The sequence below is a fragment of the Tarenaya hassleriana genome, unplaced genomic scaffold (genome assembly GCF_000463585.1).
Source record: "Tarenaya hassleriana unplaced genomic scaffold, ASM46358v1 Cleome2, whole genome shotgun sequence".
In the NCBI taxonomy this organism is placed as follows: Eukaryota; Viridiplantae; Streptophyta; class Magnoliopsida; order Brassicales; family Cleomaceae; genus Tarenaya; species Tarenaya hassleriana.
The window spans coordinates 6,922,462-6,940,183 of record NW_010965372.1 but is presented as its reverse complement, the minus strand read 5'-3'; the positions used below and the strand labels follow the sequence as shown (position 1 = coordinate 6,940,183).

Genomic DNA, 17,722 nt, shown 5'->3' with positions numbered 1-17,722 from the left:
TCCTGCTGATTGAGCCAAAAAAAACTGATAAGGAATCACGGCGAAGAACACACCCCAAAGAAGACAAAAACTCGAGAAGCACTAATTGTGAGAACCTTGAAGGAAACAAAGATATAACTCAATACTTAAATTCACTATACATAGGCATAAAGCAAGAATTCAAACATATAATGAAAAATCAAGTAGGAGATTGGATCCTTCAGAAGAGAAAAAGCGAAACCCTAATCAGGTGGAAACTGGAAAATCAAGAGCACCTGAATTCAGAATTCTGAGAAGAAAAAGCGGAGCGCAAACGAAGATAATCGAAGACAATATCTTACTGCTTAATTTCCCGCTATCACCAACATTATGCGCAGTGTGAAAACGAAACAGAGCCCTGGAATTGGAACCTCGCTCACGCAACCCAATTCGTCTCCCGTCTCGTCAATCATCGAAGAACAACAGTACAAGACTTAAAAACACCCAACCCTTTACGACTAAAACGCTGAAATTACACCTACAACCTCAATTCGGAGAAGAACATACCGATTATCCATAGCTCGAACAAGAATCTCATCGCGTTTCGAAAAATCTACGATCCTCCACTAAACAACTGAATAAACATGAACAAAACCCGAATACATGAAGAAAATTTTACCTTGAGGAATGCACTTGATCTCGCGCTAGAAACTTCGAAAATATTCCAGCATAATCGCTTCACTTGTCTGTTTCCATTGATTTTCCAGGCGGAAGCGAAAAGTAGATGAGCCAAGCCGATAATAGATATCTGTATTAGATAATCTAATGGGCCTTTGTTTATAGAATCTCCTTATGGGCCAATATATTGGGCTGCAGACACTTTTCTTTTTTCCTTTTACCCTTTTGTTATGTAAAATAGTGCTATACTTCAACTTCTCAAATTTTATAAAATAAAATTAAAATTTTGTTTTTATCACATAAAACCTCAATTTCATTTTTAATTAAATCCGAATTTTATAAACTTTTTATGATTTTTAATGCGACGTTTCAATTACCATGACGTATTCATTATGTCCAAAATATTGATTTAAAATAATAAAAATTATAAAATTCAGATTTATTTTTTACTGAATTTAAGATTTTATTTGATTAAAAACAAAATTCAAGTTTTATTTTATAAAAATGGAGAAGTTTAGATATTTTTTGGGATTTTGTGGGGACAAAACCACCAATTGATCGCGCGTTGATTATTACAACCCCAAAAAATACAAGCGCACCGTTTTCTGTTGTAGTTACACTGCATCATATTTCGCAACAAATTCATAAAATGTAAAATGGAAGAATACCACCAAAAAAAAAGTCGAACTTGCTAAATGTTTCACAAAAAAATTATGAATTTGCAAAGCTCCCATTCATCTAAATTTGGGTAGATTCTAGTAAAAAAATATACAAAATTGTTTTTACCCCATATTTAAATTCAAAAGTAGAAAGAGACATTTACCTAAATTTTTTTGCTAAATTTAATTAGATCAAAGGTATGGTGAACTCTATCAAAGCTTTGGGATAATAAAAAAAGACGAGACATGATTTTAGACCACTTTTCAATATATATATATATATATAATATTTAGATACATTAATATTGATTGATTTTTATAATTTTTTAATCTGCTAACGATATCATCATAAATCATTTTCATTATTTAGTTTCAATGAGTTTTTAAATAAAATAAAAAATTCAAAAATATTTAATAGTTTTAAAAATATACTAATCTACACTAACGGCTAATTATCATTTGTCTAGCCCTTTTATACATGATGGAATTGCTATCCGATGATCATACCCTATCTAGAGAGCCAAATGGGTGAACGCAATCTATTTTTTGGTCCAACCCATTTGAGTCCGAAAAATTAACGGGTTGGACTGAGTCGACCCAATAATAATAATAATAATAGGTTGGCATGAATCGATTAATTAAACCCGTTTAAATCCATTTAACCCATTTATATACCACTTATATGTTGGGGTTTCCTGGGATCTCATAAACGAATCCTATTCCTAAGAGATCAGTTCTAGGGTTTACGCAGCGGATGTAAAACAAAAATTTTGATAAAACCCTAAAACCTAACATGCATGATCTTGTAGAAACGATAGAACGCTTACCTCAATCGATCCGGGGCCTGTATCAATTGATATGTTCGTCCGATCACTGTAGGCAGGAAGAATACCTTGCCCTCGGACTTTCTTCATAGATCCTCTCTTTCTTAGCGTTGAATCATCAGAAAATGACGTCACTCAACTGAAGGCCATGGCCATTGTCAGCCGTAGAGTTGATGATAAAGGCACTGTCTTCGACATCTGCGTTCAAACAGTTCATCCTGTGCCTGGTAAAACAAGCATAAACCGTACCGTAATAAAGCGGTAAACTTGGGAGTAGAATAATTTTTACCGAGGGTAACCGTTAAAAAAATCACAAACCATTCAAAGTGATGATCGCAACATATAGAGCCCTGGATCATCGAAATCCCAGCCATTTTCCTGCCATCATCAAAAAGGTTTTTTTTTTACGTCTAACCACATTCCCAGTTACATGACATGTGTTCAAAGAGTCCATACCATGTCGCACTGAACATGTCATAGTGTCTGTCAAAGGCTTTGTTGAAGCAATAATGGCAAACCATGAGCTCCTTTATTGAAGTTACCATACATGTCGATTTGCAGCACTTCACCTGTTATTATCATTCAACATCAACATCGCCTTAACCCCAAGCTAATTCGGAGTCTTTGTTTCATTTTGATTTTGAGTTAAACCTTCCGAGATTTGCAAGGACTTGACAACTCGTTTCCAAGCGTTATTATCATTAACAAAAAAAAAAAATTTTACTATCCAATGAGAAAACCAACGAGTGATTGAAACAGTATCATGTCATACCAGCCTCTTGAGTTTGTGAGAGTAATATTTCTGATGAGAAGGGAAGCCACGTATATGATCGTTCAGGTGGCCAGCTCTACACATTTTTTAATAACAATCAAAGATCAATCAGTAAAGGCTCAAGCTTTTCTGGCAAATTTTCCGACAAAAATGTTAACCCTGCAAGGATTTTAGAGAGCTTACGTGTCACACAAGACAGCATCGCAATCAAGGCAAGTGGCCAAACTTATGGAGCTGCGGCATGTGTAACAACTGCTCGTCGCTAAGGTTTTGCCTATCTGATTGCACCTGATTTACACATCATATCAGACCCAATCTTGTTTATCGCTCAAAGACTTGACATCTCGAAAAGTAGTAGCACGTGCGAAAATGTTAAGCTATAACTCCACACACCTTTTGTAAATATCACGAAGAGCCTTTGGTATAGCGGTTTTCACATTACGCCCATCAGTACTAACCTGGATAAAGAGAAAACTTACTTTACCGACACAATATCATTCATGGTGTCGCTATTCTATTCCTCGAGTCTAGATGATGTCGTACTTGGTTAGATGTTGCAACCAAGCAGTCCTCAGCCAGGTGACCAGGCCGATCACATTTCCAGCTGCCACGGTGGGTGCATAAATAAATGGGTGAGAACATTGATTAAACATAATTCCCGATGCAGATAAACACAAACAGTAGAGTGCAATTTTTAACTGGATAAGTACCATTTATAAGTACAAAGCACTGAATTCTTTTTGGGCCAGTGATTATGTTCGTGGTCCCAAGTGTCTATATCAAGCTCTGGAACCGGCAAGACATGTTTAGGTTCACCAGGATTCAGGATTTGGTTGTTTGGAGGCTGCTAAAGAGATGAAAAAGAAGGAGACAATGAATAAAAGGGAAACATAATGCGGTATTAATGATAGCTTCACATTTTAAAATTAAACCAGAGAACACCTTCGCAGTTCTAAGACTTTCCAGGAGCTCAGCCTTACATTCCAGACTGCAGATATCGTCGTCAGTCTGCCATGTCAGAAAAGTTCATGATATATCGAAGAAGATCAGACATTGTTAGACACACATGGAATGTCAAGAATGTAGATCACCTCATCGCATATATACTCTCCATATCTTCCGCAGATCACACATACGGGCTCTCCCACATCAGGAAACCGTTGTTCGCCCCTGCTTCGGACAATATCGATTTCATCCGATCCAACTGAGAAATTGGGCGTCAAAGCAATCTAATTAGATCAACAGATAAGTATAAACAAAAGTACGGCAAAAAAAAGACCTCGTCCCACGCAGAAAACAAGGCTATACCAAAAGCTGAACTATGGGACAACATTGAACTTGCAAAAGAAGAAGCAATGACAAAGATGCATTCACGAACCTGGATCAGTCTGAACATCGCGCTCTTTACAATCAGAAGAATTGCTTCTATCACCTGAGTGTTAAGACAAAGATAAACATGGACTCTACGAGGAAGCCAACAGCCAAAACACGAACTTGGAAATCAGATTTCAGCAATGAACTTCGAACCCGGACTTACTGTCATAACCAACTAAGTTCAGAGCGGAACTAGAAGAATTTCCCAGCTGCGAGCAGAAACCAGAAGACGTAAAAGACCCAATGAAATTTTCGAGAGTCAAGCCATGTAAAAGATAAAGAATTACCAAAACATCAAGAGACAGTTTCTCGAAACCTTGTGACGAGTGAACCTCCTCCCTGTCCATGGAAAAGGCATGAGAGAGCGTAATCGAATCGGCATACGTTAGTTCTCTAGATTCCAGAATACCTTCTCATCGCAACATAATCCTCGTGCGACATCGGCCCATCGTGCTCTTCGACGATTCCATCCGGGCTTGGCGGTGCCGGTGTCTTGCTCACACGGCGTCGCTTGGGACTCCGGATTTTCTCCTCGGAGGACGGTTGCGGCTCGATGAGAGGGATTTTCCCGGTCGCAATGTTATACGCTAGGGATTATTTTGAGGGAAATAATTCAACTTTGAAATCCGAAACTTGCGAAAATTTTCTCAGGAAACAAACAACAGCTTACCTCGGAGGTTCTGAAGAACAGAGGAGATGCTAACATCCTTTTTGTAAGAAACAGAACAGTTCTTGTAGAAATTGCTCCTGGTCGCCATGATCTCCGATGGTGGTGCGACAGCGATACGTCTCGCAAGTAAAGACGAGTTTACACCGAGTCATCGGATTGCTAAAACGTACGGAGCGAAGTCTCTGATTCAGAAAGAAGCTCCTACATTCAAATAATTTTTTTATTCATCCCCTATGACCGTCGTCCAGTGATTAACTGATTATCACAAGCATAAGATGGTTTTAAATCCATTTAATTACATAAATGTTAAGAGGTTAATAGAATTTGGATATATAATCACAATAAACAATGATAGAATTTCACATATATTTATAGATTTCAGTAGGTTAATAGAATTGATTTCATGGGGGATTATTTACACTGGACTCCATCCTTCGAATCTATAATATGTGGGGTTCCTTCGTCTCCAAAAACAATTCCAGGGAACGATACGCATGATAAAACAGAGAGAGGGGTGGCATTTTTTTAGAGGAAAAGCCCCCAAATTTAACCTCAAATGAATTTTGATTACAAGTCAAGGCCAAAGCCAAACATATCTGTAGACGATACTTAGGGGTGACTGGTTGCAACGCCACCAACCGCAAACGGAGCAGTTGCGATTTCTGGTGGTTGGTGGCGGTTGCGAAACTGATTGGTCATACCGCAGGCAAACACTACTGCAACCAAACTTCAAAAATCAAAACGCTGGCTTTTGGATGCGTTTCGGTAGCGTTTCCATGCGTTTAAATCAAATGACCAAAATACCCTTGTAACAATTAAAAAAAAACTAAAACTCTCTTCATGCTCTCTCGTTTGAAACCGGGAAAATCACTCCAATGTACCAAATGTGTCACACCCATTTCAGCGATACACCCCAAAAAAAATCAATTTTTTTTTTCAATTCTATACCACTTTTGGACTTAAAAAGTCCGAAATAACATTTCTTTCATATTTTTTACGACTTTATTACGACTGTTATATAATTAATATACGACTAAAAAACAGTGTTTACGACCGTATAACAACTAAAGATCCTATAAACAATTAGATGTATTTTTTGCCACCTCATTTAGAATCAATTGCAACTGTATTTAGAATCAATTGCAACTTTATTTAGAATCAATTACGACTTTGCAATTATAATTACACGGTTTCATTAAGGGTAATATGGTCTTTTCGACAAAAATTTAATGGGTTATAATTTTTTGGGTGTATCCGAGAAATGAGTGCGACAAGTTTGGTATATTTGAGTGATTTACCCTTTGAAACTCATCATCTTCATCTCATCAAACCATCTCTTCTGTGTTCTTCGATTAGGGTTTTTCTTCGTCGGAGCTCATCGGAACTCACCGGAATTCATCGTCTCTGTCGTCTTTCGGTCTCTATTTTATTTTATTGCCTTTCCTCTTTTCTGGTTTCTTCGGATTTTGTGTGAATAAAAACGATGCTCATCATCTTCGATTCAAGAACAAGGAACTGATAAGATTCTACCGATATCCAAAACAAACAAGTAATGGGTTCTATTTTTTTTCTTCATAAGTGATCAGATTTAGATCAGATTTTATCGTATTTTCTCGATCCGAAATCAAACATGAGGCCTAAAACCCAATAAACCTTCGATCTGAAATTTATCTTTGTGTGGCTCCTTGTTACCTTCTTCCTCAAGATGATTGATATTCAAGTTTGTATTGTGGAATGAAGTTTATTGGATAATGGCAATCTCTATCATGTCCTGAATGTGTTCAGTGAAATGCCTGAACGAGATGTCGTTACCTATAAAATGATGATAAAGAGCATGTCCTTGTTTGATTGTCTTGTAGATCTGTTTATTTACCAAAGTGTTTCAATTGAATTGATTAACCAGGTGTAAAACATATTAATTGATTTCTTTTTGCATGATATTTCATGTTTTTTTTTTATAAAAATGATGTTTCATGTTGATCGATATTTATGTAAAATATTATATATATCTTGTTGATGATTGTTGGTATTTTTTGATTCAATACCTTCAAAGTAAATGAAGAAAAAATGAAGAAGTATCAGAAATTGAAGCAGAAAGTGATGTGGAAGAAAAATAAGTTATCGAAACAGTTTTTAAAACAATTTTATTAAGTTGCAACTATGATTTGAAATTTGTAACGGTTACATCTTTTGTCTTTAAATAGTCGTGTTAATGTATATAGAAAATTATTGCAGACAAGTTTTTAGCAATCATGTGTATATTATGTGAGTAACATATGGTTTTGAAATAAGAAAAATGAAGAGTATTTATTGTTGTGAGAGTTTCGATTTAAGAAAAATAACAATGATTTTATTTAGTATTATGATTTGAATTTAATTTTTGATATTATGTTTTAGTACAAATATGGTAGTACCACATATAATTTGTATTTTAAAATATTTTAGGATAAAGTTATTTTTAAATTTAATATAATTCAAATGGATGGAATTTTTATTTTAAAATATTTTTGTATAATTATTCATAAATTATATAAAATATTTTTTTATCAAATGATAATATAAAATTAATTACGATTAATTTAAAAAATTATTTTAAAATAATGTCTTTGTTAGTAATTTATATTAAAACGCAACTGCAATCGTTTATAACCATTCACTTTTACTCGCAGTTAACCGCAATCACCACCAACAGTCACTTACCTACCATTCAGTACCAACCGCCCACAATCGCTACCAGACATTTTGAAAATGTTATCACCCATAATCGTAATCGCTGCGGTACAACCAGTCATGCCCTTAGACATTTGGGTTCAGTTCCAAGAACCAAACATACCAAACCGATAATACAATATTTTTTTTCAATCGGATTCGTTCAAAATTCCCGAACGATCTTAATTTTAGAAACATCGAATTTTTTGGAATCTAACCGAACTAAAATTTAAAAAAAACTAAAAAAAATTGGATTTTCAGAGATCTAATTTTTTTTTAATAAAAAACGAAACCGAACCGAAACCGATCAGAAAATAATATAATAACCGATACATACATATTTTTGTAAAACCGAAAACCAGAAACCGGAAACCGAATTCGAAACCCGAAACCCTCCGAAACCCGAAACCCGAAACCCGAAACCTGAAACTCGAAACCCGAAACCCGAAACCCGAAACCCGAAACCCGAAACCCGAAACCCGAAACCCGAAACCCGAAACCCCGATCAAACTTAGCTTATCCTAAGATTTGCAATACCTCCTAGTTTCATCGGACAGTGGGTAAAGATAAAGACGGAGAACATAACTAAAAGACATCTTCCAATGACCAACACCGTTGTTCTTTCCTCTGTGTCTACTATACGACAAGTTGAAACGGCCTAATGTGAACAGACAACCATTCAATCAAACTTTTTTTTGCAAAGATTAGAAGAAATTTCAAGTTTCCAGCAAACAATACTTTAACAGGAAAAATCAGTATGAAAGCCGAAGTTTTTATGATCCCTAGGTTAAAATCCCCCTCATCCGATCACCAATAAATCCACATATCCCAAAATTACCATATCCATCCGACTGTTTCCCGGTTTTAAATCACAATCGATAAACCCTAAATTCCGGAGACTCCGCCTGAAATCCCCGATCGAAATTCAGAGCCGGAGCCATTCAAATCGACATAGATTTCGCAAAGAATCAAAACGATGAGATCGCAAACCGAATCAATCACCGTCGTCGCCCTTCTTGGGTTTGCGATAGTTCTCCTCGATGTGCTTGGCGATGACGAAACCAGTGTTGGCGAGCTTCCTGATGTTGGGGACGTTGTAGTTCTGTGCCACGTATACACCGAAAGCAGTGCCCACCATGAAAGAGAAGCAGCTCTTGAATATTCCCATCCTCCGGGAGCTCCCCCCTCTCTCCTCTCCTCGTCGGGAAATCTTTCTCCACAAGTATCGAAGCTTTCAGGTCAATGTAGACGGGGTTTGGTTGCAAACAAAGAACGAGCCGACTCTCCTTGTACGGCGTCGTTTTATTCTCGGATTGGGCTACGACACGACAGTTTATTGGGCCGATTGATATAATTTATTGGTGAGAGTCTGATCCCTGATTTGTATTCGAGGTAGGTTATTCATTGATTTTTTTAAAATTAATTTTTAAAGAAATTTTCGATTTTTTATTATTTAATTTGGTTTGACTTATGTTTTTTTTCAGTAAAAACAATTTCCTTAAGATTCAAAAAAAAAATCCATTTTAAAGAAAGTATACTTATTTAATTATTAAACAAATAACCGCCGAATTAGATATAAAATTGAATATAACTTTTTTTAAAAAATGAATATTTTTATTATAATTGAATGGAATCGAATTTAATATAAAATTCGAATGGTTATAATTTTTATAAAATCGAAATAACTGAATTCGAATGTAACCAAAGGAAATCCAGTTAAGTAACCCCTAACCATTACTATAAATTCGGTTATTAAATTGAATTGAACACCTCTGTGGATCATATTCAAAATATTTTAAAACCCTCTCGTTATTCTTCTTTAACAAGGTTGGGCTGGCTGCTCATTAGTATATGGGCCTTTCGTGGGCCGTGTTTTTTTTTTTGTAGCTTTACAAAAGTCATCGGTGCATATTTTTATATTTTCTTATATAATATAATTATCCTCATAATTATTTGTAGGTTGCTTATCTGCTTTTTCTTCATTGATTGCGTGTTCCTTTGTAACTTGGGCATCTTCAAGCTCTCGTCGTCTTCAACAGGTTTGATCCTCTATTTTCAATTCCTATTTTCCCTTGGTGGATTGGTTTGGTTTCTCAGTTGATTGCATCCATCTAAGTTCGTCTCGTTAGCTTTATAGAAAAGTTTCTAATTCTATGATCAGAATTCCGCTGTCTGAGATAAAAGGGGTTTCTGGGTTTCGTGTCTGTTTCTGAGAAATTACGGTTTTCCTTGGTGAATTATGTGAGTTTGGGGCTACGAGAAGCAAGATCTAGCGATCGAGCGGTCAATCTATTTTTTCGTGTACGGATTTGATGTTTATGCGTGGGTACTATTTTACTCAGTTAGAAATTGTAGTTTTGTATATGTGATTAGTCTGTTTTCCGCTAATCATCCTCCTGTATCTACAGTTGTGGTCTAAATGGCAAAGAGCACGTTCAAACAAGAGCACGACCTTGGTAATTGACCCGATATCTCCATTTTGTGATAGTTTCCCCGCGGAAGATTATTGTAGTTTAGTCTGGTCTAATGTTCTTGTGTTATGGATCTTCAGAGAAGAGAAGGGCAGAGTCTGCTCGGATTAGAGAGAAATACCCAGATAGGATTCCGGTCAGTGCTTGTCATTTTGCTTATATTGACCCTTGTCAGTTTTTGTTTTGGAAGTCCTTGGCTCATTTACTATATGATTAGCACATCAGTCTTTCTCCATGATTGGATCATTCGTTTCTGTTTTTTCAGTGTTTGTACTGCTTGTGTTGTGTTGTGTTTTGTGGCTGTTTCCTTGTTTCGCAGGCCCGAGATTGAATTTAGGTCTATTTGCCTATGGTTCTATAAGCTGCTGCACCTGACATTAGTGATAAATCTGGTGAATGGTTAGTTCTGTTTTGAGGATGCATTCCCATTCAGCCATTGCATGTCCTTGGAATCATTTCAACTGCTAGTAGTAATTTAGGTGGATATATGTGATAGTTGTGGCCGAATGTAAACCTTTTACAGATCAAGCTGCAAATGAGTAAGCAAAGGAGTTAAGCTTGATGTTGCATCGTAGCGAGTCTCATAAAGCATTAGGACTGTAGGCTTTGATTTTTATCGAGTCTGGCCACTTTTTACTGTGAAAGGTCTTAAGAGTCACAGGGAAATTCCATGGCTGGATAGGATAACAAATGTTAGATAAATGAGGAATGAGCGAATATGTCTCACAATTGCATTTTGTCTTGGGGTGGTGATACAGGTGATTGTGGAGAAGGCTGAGAAGAGCGATATTCCGAACATCGACAAGAAAAAGTAACCGATATACGAGTTTCTTTTTCGTACTTGGTCGGTTTCTGATCGTGTTAAGCTTTTATCTGAATTCGACAACCGCAGGTATCTTGTCCCGGCTGATCTGACAGTGGGTCAGTTTGTGTACGTGATCCGCAAAAGAATCAAACTGAGTGCAGAAAAGGCTATCTTTATATTTGTCGACAATGTTCTCCCACCTACAGGTAAATGGATACAACTCCTTTATTCAACCAATTCCTGCCATTACATGAATCCATGCGGAAGAACGAATAGTGAAAATACCAGTAACTAAAACTGGAGTTGAAAATTTCAATAACAATTTGTTAGAAAGTGTTAGGGATTATTTGTATGGTAAATCTTTTTTGACCGCTCTGGCTTTGCAGGTGCGCTGATGTCTGCGGTGTACGAAGAGAAAAAGGACGAAGATGGGTTCCTCTACGTTACTTACAGCGGTGAAAACACGTTTGGGGTCGCCCTTTAGAATCACCCCACCCTCTATTCTCCATCCCCCTTTGTTATAAAAAAAAAAAAATCGAATCTATGTTCATATTTAGCACCACCGCCTACTTGTACCGTGTACAGAAGGTGCGTAATGTATATAATAAGCTTGGAAAATATGACAAAACGTTGATCACTCCCTGCGTTTCTGTATGGTCGTTATTAGTTTTGGTTCCAAGGGATAACGTCAAATCGCATCGTTCTCTTTAGCCCACGGATGGTAGTGACTTCTGTATATGGGGAATATTCCTCTGTGTATGGGGAATATTCCTCCGTAAGGAGAGGAATCATGCAAATGTAAAAGACAGATTCCAAAGAAATGGCATATTTAACATAAACCTAGATCCTTCCATTCTCTCCACACTGAAAAATCCTTTTTTTCCATCTTTTTCTCTCTCGCTTTTCCGAGAAAAAAAACCCGTAAGTAAAGCACGGCCTCTTGTCCGCTCTTGTCCCCTCCGTCCTCGTATTCTTGTCTCCCGTCTTCTTCCTTCGCTCTTGAATCTTCTCCGTAGCTCAAAAATGGCAGACAATGGTAACTCCAAAGGCTCGTTCAGATTTATTATTCTTTTTTTCCCCCCTTTTTCTGAGGTTTCTTCTCTGACGAATTCCTTTGTTTCAAGGATCGCTTGAGCATTTATTGGCTGTCGCCATTGATGCCGCCAAAAAGGCTGGAGAGGTTTCTCTCTCCTTCTCCCTGCTTGGTTGACTGTAGATCAGATATGATCGCCCAGTATCCATTTTGGCTAATCATGTAATGTTTTATGTTTTGCTCGCTTGATTCGTTCTGTAGATTATCCGGACTGGGTTTTACCAAACCAAGCATGTAGAACACAAAGGGCAGGTATTGCTCTTTCCTCTTCGATTTCTCTTCTCTTCTCTGTTTTTGCTTGAACTCCAATTATTGATCTTGAGAAAAACAAAAACTGGTTCTATCTCGCCGCCTTCCCATTTTCATTGAATCTGCTAACCGAGGCTACCAAAAACGTCGTTGAATGTCAGATTTCGTTATATCAGAGAATTAGAAGAATTCACTGCTCCTGCATTGATGTGTAGACGAATTTATGTTAAGACTTTCACTGAATGTAGCTCTAAAGAATTAAGAGTGTTATCTTTGGATGGACCTGCATTGCTGTTTCAGGTGGATCTGGTTACAGAGACTGATAAAGCCTGTGAAGACCTCGTATTTAATCATCTCAAGCAACATTTCCCTGATCACAAGGTGAATCCTTATTTCGTGTGTGTCTTACATTAGCTGGACGCAATCTCCTTGTGTTTTTCCATAAGATTTACGGCTTCATGATAGTTCATAGGGGAAGAAACTACTGCTGCATATGGCGTGACTGAGCTGACGGATGAACCGACTTGGATCGTTGATCCTCTCGATGGAACGACAAACTTCGTGCACGGGTATGTTAATTTTGCTATTTTATTTGATGGGCTATCTCAAGTTTTGAACTTTTCCGTTTCTCCAATTGTTTCTTACGTAAGAGTAACCAATCTGCAGATTCCCCTTCGTGTGCGTATCCATTGGCCTTACTGTCAGAAAGGTTCCCATCGTCGGTGTTGTTTACAATCCTATAATGGACGAGGTGAGATTATTTATCTTCCTTGTGGAACATTTGTGATGTAAGCACGAACCCTAACTCTATCACAAACACAAGCTTAAGAGTGGAGATTTAGTTCTTATATATTAGAACGGATCCTTATACATGGCTGATGTAGAACACATGAACTTGTCTGAAAAGAAAGAACACTGCAGTGTCAGCTGTCTGCTCTTCTATCCTCATTTGTAGAGATTTCAGCTCTCTCTTCTTTAAATTATCAATCGTTTTCTGACCAAAATTCCTGGAACTGAAACCTGTTGTTTAAATCATAGTCTTTTGTCACGATATACAGCTTTTCACCGGCGTCCAAGGAAAAGGAGCCTTCTTGAATGGCAAGCCGATAAAAGGTCAGCATTTTTTACTCCAAAAGATCCTCCTTGTGGATGTCAAAGCTTTGACCATTATTTCTCTGTGGTTATGGTCTCAAATGGATTTTAGCAACTGCTCGTGAGACTTGAGTTCTCGTCTTTTGTGCAAGTTTCTCTTTTCAGCTACAAAATCTTAAGCTCTGAAATCTTTCACAGTGGGGTCTCAGAGTGAACTTGTGAAGTCTCTGCTGGCAACAGAGGTATATACATTCTTTTTTGTCCGGAGAAAGTTTAGCAGCACATATTGTTGATTACTAGAGTTTAGCCACGAGATGAATCATGGAACTGCTCACTGTTCTGTGGCCTCTTGAACAGGCCGGTACTAAACGTGATAAGGCTACACTGGACGAATCTACGAACAGGATCAACATCTTGCTAGCCAAGGTTAGAAGTTGAAAAGAATTTTGGAAACTTGATGCTGGCTGTAGGGTTTTCGGTCTTTAGATTGACCCGTATTTCTGATGTTTTTAACAGGTTAGGTCCCTTCGGATGAGTGGGTCATGTGCCCTGAATCTCTGCGGGATTGCGTGTGGGCGGCTTGATGTCTTTTACGAACTTGGGTTCGGCGGTCCATGGTATATTATTTTCCTGGTTTTCATCACTTGTCCCAGGCCTTTTTTTATAAGATGAAAATGAATATGAATATGAAAGACATTGGCTGATTATTGCTGTGTCCTCCCCAAGGGATATTGCGGCTGGCATTGTGATAGTAACAGAAGCTGGTGGGGTCGTTTATGATCCGTAAGCATTCACTTCATTCACACTCAACTCAAAACGCAGTTTTGCCAAACGCTTCGCTCGAGGGCTTTTTAAGAGTCGCGTTTTGATCGGGTCCCTTATTTTTTAATTAAAAAAAACGTGCAGGTCGGGTAAAGAGCTGGACATCACGGCTCAGAGAATCGCGGCTTCAAACGCGACTCTGAAGGATTTGTTCACGGAGGCGCTTCAGATCTCTCTCTGATTTGTTTGTATTGGTCGGATTAAGACAAAGAGGACTTCTCCTTATTATAAAAAACATTGCTCTTTCTAATAATATCGTTCGTCACAATTTATTTCATGATTAGTTCATTCATATATGGGCCTCCATTTCCATAGTATAAGATGATGGGCTCTAACGGCCCATTTTCCATCACAGGCTTTTGAATTTTTGAAATAAGAGTTATCATCAAATGGCCCGTTTAATGGTTGTTGGACCCCACTCGATACAAGTTGTATATTTTATTATGGACTAAACTCTTAACAATTTTTGAAAGATCCCAAGAACAAAATGAAATCGAGGGTTCAAGATTTTATTTTGCAATTATTGTTAAAATATGTATTAAAAAGGGGGGGCCATGAAATCATGGCTCGGGGGATGGCCTTCCCATGTCTCTACGCGCATGCCATTAAAGCTGAAAAAAAAAAGGAGGATTCCTCCTACTTTGTTATTATTGATAATAGGAAGAAAAAACAAAACTCTTTAACTGGTTTTTGCCCGCTTTTTCATGCACCGTCATATCTCTTGCACGCCATTTTACAAGGAAAATTATAAGACGAACATTCCGCATAAATTATTTATATAAAAAAAAAAATCGTTTGCAATAATATCCGGATTTTGTAATGGAAGGATTGTTCAGATAATATTTAGTCCTGGATTATACAAATTTATAAAAAAGATTTATGTATTTTTTGTTACGGAATATGAGTGACGAATCACATGAGAGGGGGGCACACGTGCAAAGTGCAACATCGTATAACAACAGTCAAAGGTATGATTACGCTGGGAAGTTTCGCAATTTTTATATTTTCAGTCCCAGCTAAAATTATTCATATGGGAATTCATAATATTTATAGATAAAAGGCTACGAACTAACATTTATCATAAATATATATATATATATATATATATATATAAATTGAACAGTAATATTTTAATGGCTGTCATCATCAAGTACAAAGATGTCAGTGTTGGAATGACCAAACTGTATGGAACTTTTCAAAACGCAACTACTGGATGCCAAAAATCAATTAATAAAATGATAAAAATCAATCGTAATTGGTTGGTACTCGGAACCTTTCTTTAATAAAAAAAAAATTAAACACTCAAAACTTTTAAAATACCGTTTTTATTTATTTATTTTCATTAAACAAAATGTGCATGGAATTGAAGCTTCTACGCACCCGGATTTATAAATAAACTACGATACCATATATTAGTTTTGATATATGGTTTGATATTTAAAATTATTTGTCGTGATAATACGGAGATCTCTCTCTCTCTATATATATATATATTGTTTTGATAAATGGTTCATAAAAAACACTTTGTATAAAAAATTTAAATGTGTTTTAGAAAAAAATTTAAATGTGATTCTTACAAGTTTTTATATTAATCTATTATAAATACGGGTTGTTGGAATTTGCTGAGAGAATAAATACGGTAGGTAGACATGTCTAAATAAATTGGTATAGAGATTGACATATTTGGAATAAATATAATATTATAAATAAAAATGAATTCCTTTTTATTTAATAGGCAATTAAACAAGTGGACATATTATCTTTTTGAAAGGATAGAGTCTGTCATGTGAAACGGAGTGCGATGATTTAAGGCTATACCCAATTTATGCTTACGATACCAAAGGAAAAAAATTAAAAAAATGAATTAAAATGTAATAATTCAGTTGAAGTGTGATTTGGTGATCTAATTAAGTTGACCTTCAACTTGACATGTTCCTATTTTTAACTTTTGACTTGTGTTTCTAGTTTCTATCATTCTCTTTTTTTTTTACTATTTATTTTTTTTTTAAAGTGACTTTAGTTTCCGAATCTAAACAAATACATGAATATTTATTATTTATGATCTTTGCCGAAGTGAAAATTATGCCCCTGCTAAATTAATCTGTCGTGATACGGACACGTGTGGGTCAGCCCAGACAATATCCATCGTCGGATGTCAAATAGATTCTGATCCGACGGTTGGAAAGGATCCGATCAGCGTTCAGTCTCTTTGCCGAAAAAGCCCGTTGTCCACACGTGTCCATCATGCTTTCCTCACTGGTCCCCAGGGGTATTTTGGTACATTCACATGCAAACCGACGAGGCTGTTCCTCCTCAGCCGTCGATTTTTAAGAGACGTAGCTCTGGATCTGTCCACGTGTCCACACGAGTGTAGACACACACAGTTGCCAGATATACCAAAACCACCAGAAGATGCTAGCTTTAACTTCTTTCTCATCATCCTCCTTGTTCATTTCATCGTACGCCATGAGAAGAATTCTCTGAGAAAAATTGGGAAGAGCGCTGGGTAAATTGCTCTCTGTTTCGGTCTGATCTTCTTGAAGATGGTTTCGGTGGAAGATCCGCATTCTCATTCGCATTCGCACTCGAATTCGAATTCCAACTCCACTCGGTTCCCGTTAACCAGGGAGTTCTGCGGTTCTTCGTCGCCGTCGGCGGCTAGGATCCACCGTCATGTGGGCCGATCGATGAGGACTATACGGTCTAACTTCAACCGGAGCGATGAGCACATATGCTCCTTTGCCGACAAATCTGGGTATATGTCGGAGATCCTGACGGAGTCCGTCATCGACATGAGACTCGGCGAGCTTGCTTCTAAGAACAGTAATTCCGTGAAATCGAACGCGTCTTTCGGCGAGGAGGAAGTGTTGCTGGACATTTCTCAGGTGTTCAGTGATTTCTCCGCCTGTAGTAGCGACATCTCCGGCGAGTTGCAGCGTCTCGCTAGCTTGCCATCTCCAGATATTGCGACGAAGAAGGAGAGTGTCGGAGAGATTGGAGCAAAGGAGTCTGAACCGGAGTTGGAGCCTTGTCTAGGTTTTCTACAGAGGGAAAACTTTTCGACTGAGATAATCGAGAATATCTCGCCGGAGGATCTCCAGCCGACGGTGAAACTCTGCGTCGATGGGCTCCAGTCATCTTCTGCGGCCGTGAAGCGATCAGCGGCGGCGAAGCTGCGGCTCCTGGCCAAGAATCGGGCTGATAACCGCGTCCTGATTGGGGAATCTGGAGCGATTCCGGCGTTGATTCCACTGCTTCGTTGCAACGACCCATGGACACAAGAGCACGCGGTCACAGCTCTCTTGAACCTCTCTCTGTACGAACAGAACAAAACCCTAATCACAAATGCTGGGGCCATCAAATCTCTAGTATGGGTCCTGAAAACGGGTACGGAGACATCGAAGCAGAACGCAGCGTACGCGTTACTCAGCCTGGCGCTCGTGGAGGAGAACAAGGGATCAATCGGCGCATGCGGCGCAATTCCGCCGCTGGTATCGTTACTGATGAACGGAAGTTGCAGGGGGAAGAAGGACGCTCTGACGACGC

General features: G+C 37.8%; 6 protein-coding genes across 9 annotated transcripts in view; 3 read left to right on the top strand and 3 right to left on the bottom strand.

The window, feature by feature from the left end:
* The window catches only part of LOC104812782 (U4/U6 small nuclear ribonucleoprotein Prp31-like), a 3,915-nt gene extending 3,172 nt beyond the window's left edge, over nucleotides 1–743 (bottom strand). Inside the window, exon 1 of the mRNA XM_010540126.1 lies at nucleotides 638–743. The gene's annotated coding sequence lies outside the window, so the exon portion shown is untranslated. The remainder of the gene's footprint in view (nucleotides 1–637) is intronic.
* Nucleotides 744–2,196: 1,453 nt separating this feature from the next.
* LOC104812781 lies at nucleotides 2,197–5,131 on the bottom strand. Of its 3 annotated transcripts, XM_010540125.1 has the most exons (15): nucleotides 4,936–5,131; nucleotides 4,675–4,852; nucleotides 4,553–4,604; nucleotides 4,429–4,474; nucleotides 4,270–4,323; nucleotides 3,983–4,095; nucleotides 3,834–3,899; nucleotides 3,602–3,738; nucleotides 3,435–3,495; nucleotides 3,285–3,349; nucleotides 3,075–3,179; nucleotides 2,892–2,967; nucleotides 2,576–2,688; nucleotides 2,438–2,497; nucleotides 2,197–2,343 (listed from the first exon to the last, which is right to left on the bottom strand). In XM_010540125.1, exons 1-15 carry the CDS (start codon nucleotides 5,021–5,023, stop codon nucleotides 2,238–2,240), a joined length of 1,320 nt encoding a protein of 439 aa, XP_010538427.1. In that variant the 5' UTR covers nucleotides 5,024–5,131; the 3' UTR covers nucleotides 2,197–2,237. The 3 variants fall into 3 exon arrangements, with proteins under 3 accessions (XP_010538427.1, XP_010538425.1, XP_010538426.1); XM_010540123.1 differs by having other exon boundaries at nucleotides 4,429–4,604; XM_010540124.1 differs by having other exon boundaries at nucleotides 3,602–3,735; nucleotides 4,429–4,604.
* Nucleotides 5,132–8,322: 3,191 nt separating this feature from the next.
* LOC109116621 lies at nucleotides 8,323–8,971 on the bottom strand. The gene has a single exon (XM_019202476.1). The coding sequence runs from the start codon at nucleotides 8,810–8,812 to the stop codon at nucleotides 8,639–8,641; it is 174 nt and encodes a 57-aa protein (XP_019058021.1). The 5' UTR covers nucleotides 8,813–8,971; the 3' UTR covers nucleotides 8,323–8,638.
* A 632-nt stretch (nucleotides 8,972–9,603) lies between these two features.
* Nucleotides 9,604–11,557, top strand: LOC104812779 (autophagy-related protein 8f). Of its 2 annotated transcripts, none has more exons than XM_010540119.1 (6): nucleotides 9,604–9,683; nucleotides 10,053–10,100; nucleotides 10,196–10,251; nucleotides 10,874–10,926; nucleotides 11,008–11,126; nucleotides 11,307–11,557. In XM_010540119.1, the coding sequence occupies exons 2-6, from the start codon at nucleotides 10,064–10,066 to the stop codon at nucleotides 11,402–11,404; spliced, it is 363 nt and encodes a 120-aa protein (XP_010538421.1). In that variant the 5' UTR covers nucleotides 9,604–9,683; nucleotides 10,053–10,063; the 3' UTR covers nucleotides 11,405–11,557. The 2 variants fall into 2 exon arrangements, with proteins under 2 accessions (XP_010538421.1, XP_010538423.1); XM_010540121.1 differs by lacking the exon at nucleotides 9,604–9,683 and adding an exon at nucleotides 9,723–9,945.
* A 158-nt stretch (nucleotides 11,558–11,715) lies between these two features.
* LOC104812780 (inositol-phosphate phosphatase) lies at nucleotides 11,716–14,453 on the top strand. Its single transcript, XM_010540122.2, has 12 exons — nucleotides 11,716–11,956; nucleotides 12,045–12,100; nucleotides 12,215–12,265; nucleotides 12,563–12,643; nucleotides 12,728–12,831; nucleotides 12,929–13,013; nucleotides 13,321–13,375; nucleotides 13,553–13,596; nucleotides 13,712–13,780; nucleotides 13,871–13,971; nucleotides 14,081–14,137; nucleotides 14,261–14,453. Exons 1-12 carry the CDS (start codon nucleotides 11,944–11,946, stop codon nucleotides 14,355–14,357), a joined length of 813 nt encoding a protein of 270 aa, XP_010538424.1. The 5' UTR covers nucleotides 11,716–11,943; the 3' UTR covers nucleotides 14,358–14,453.
* A 2,147-nt stretch (nucleotides 14,454–16,600) lies between these two features.
* LOC104813330 (U-box domain-containing protein 4-like) overlaps nucleotides 16,601–17,722 on the top strand; it is a 2,042-nt gene continuing 920 nt past the window's right edge. The window contains exon 1 of the mRNA XM_010540894.2: nucleotides 16,601–17,720. Coding sequence (XP_010539196.1) covers nucleotides 16,720–17,720 — 1,001 coding nt within the window. The 5' untranslated portion in view covers nucleotides 16,601–16,719. The remainder of the gene's footprint in view (nucleotides 17,721–17,722) is intronic.

Coding starts and splice junctions, on each gene's coding strand:
- LOC104812781 (XM_010540123.1), bottom strand. CDS start 5,023: ATGGCGACCAGGAGCAATTTCTACAAGAACTGTTCTGTTTCTTACAAA. Junction 3,739..3,833: donor AAAGTCTTAGAACTGCGAAG/GTGTTCTCTGGT, acceptor TCATCTCTTTAG/CAGCCTCCAAACAACCAAAT. Junction 3,496..3,601: donor GTGCTTTGTACTTATAAATG/GTACTTATCCAG, acceptor CCACCGTGGCAG/CTGGAAATGTGATCGGCCTG.
- LOC109116621 (XM_019202476.1), bottom strand. CDS start 8,812: ATGGGAATATTCAAGAGCTGCTTCTCTTTCATGGTGGGCACTGCTTTC.
- LOC104812779 (XM_010540119.1), top strand. CDS start 10,064: ATGGCAAAGAGCACGTTCAAACAAGAGCACGACCTTG. Junction 10,101..10,195: donor CAAACAAGAGCACGACCTTG/GTAATTGACCCG, acceptor ATGGATCTTCAG/AGAAGAGAAGGGCAGAGTCT. Junction 10,252..10,873: donor AATACCCAGATAGGATTCCG/GTCAGTGCTTGT, acceptor GTGGTGATACAG/GTGATTGTGGAGAAGGCTGA.
- LOC104812780 (XM_010540122.2), top strand. Junction 13,014..13,320: donor ACAATCCTATAATGGACGAG/GTGAGATTATTT, acceptor CACGATATACAG/CTTTTCACCGGCGTCCAAGG. Junction 14,138..14,260: donor GGTGGGGTCGTTTATGATCC/GTAAGCATTCAC, acceptor AAAAACGTGCAG/GTCGGGTAAAGAGCTGGACA.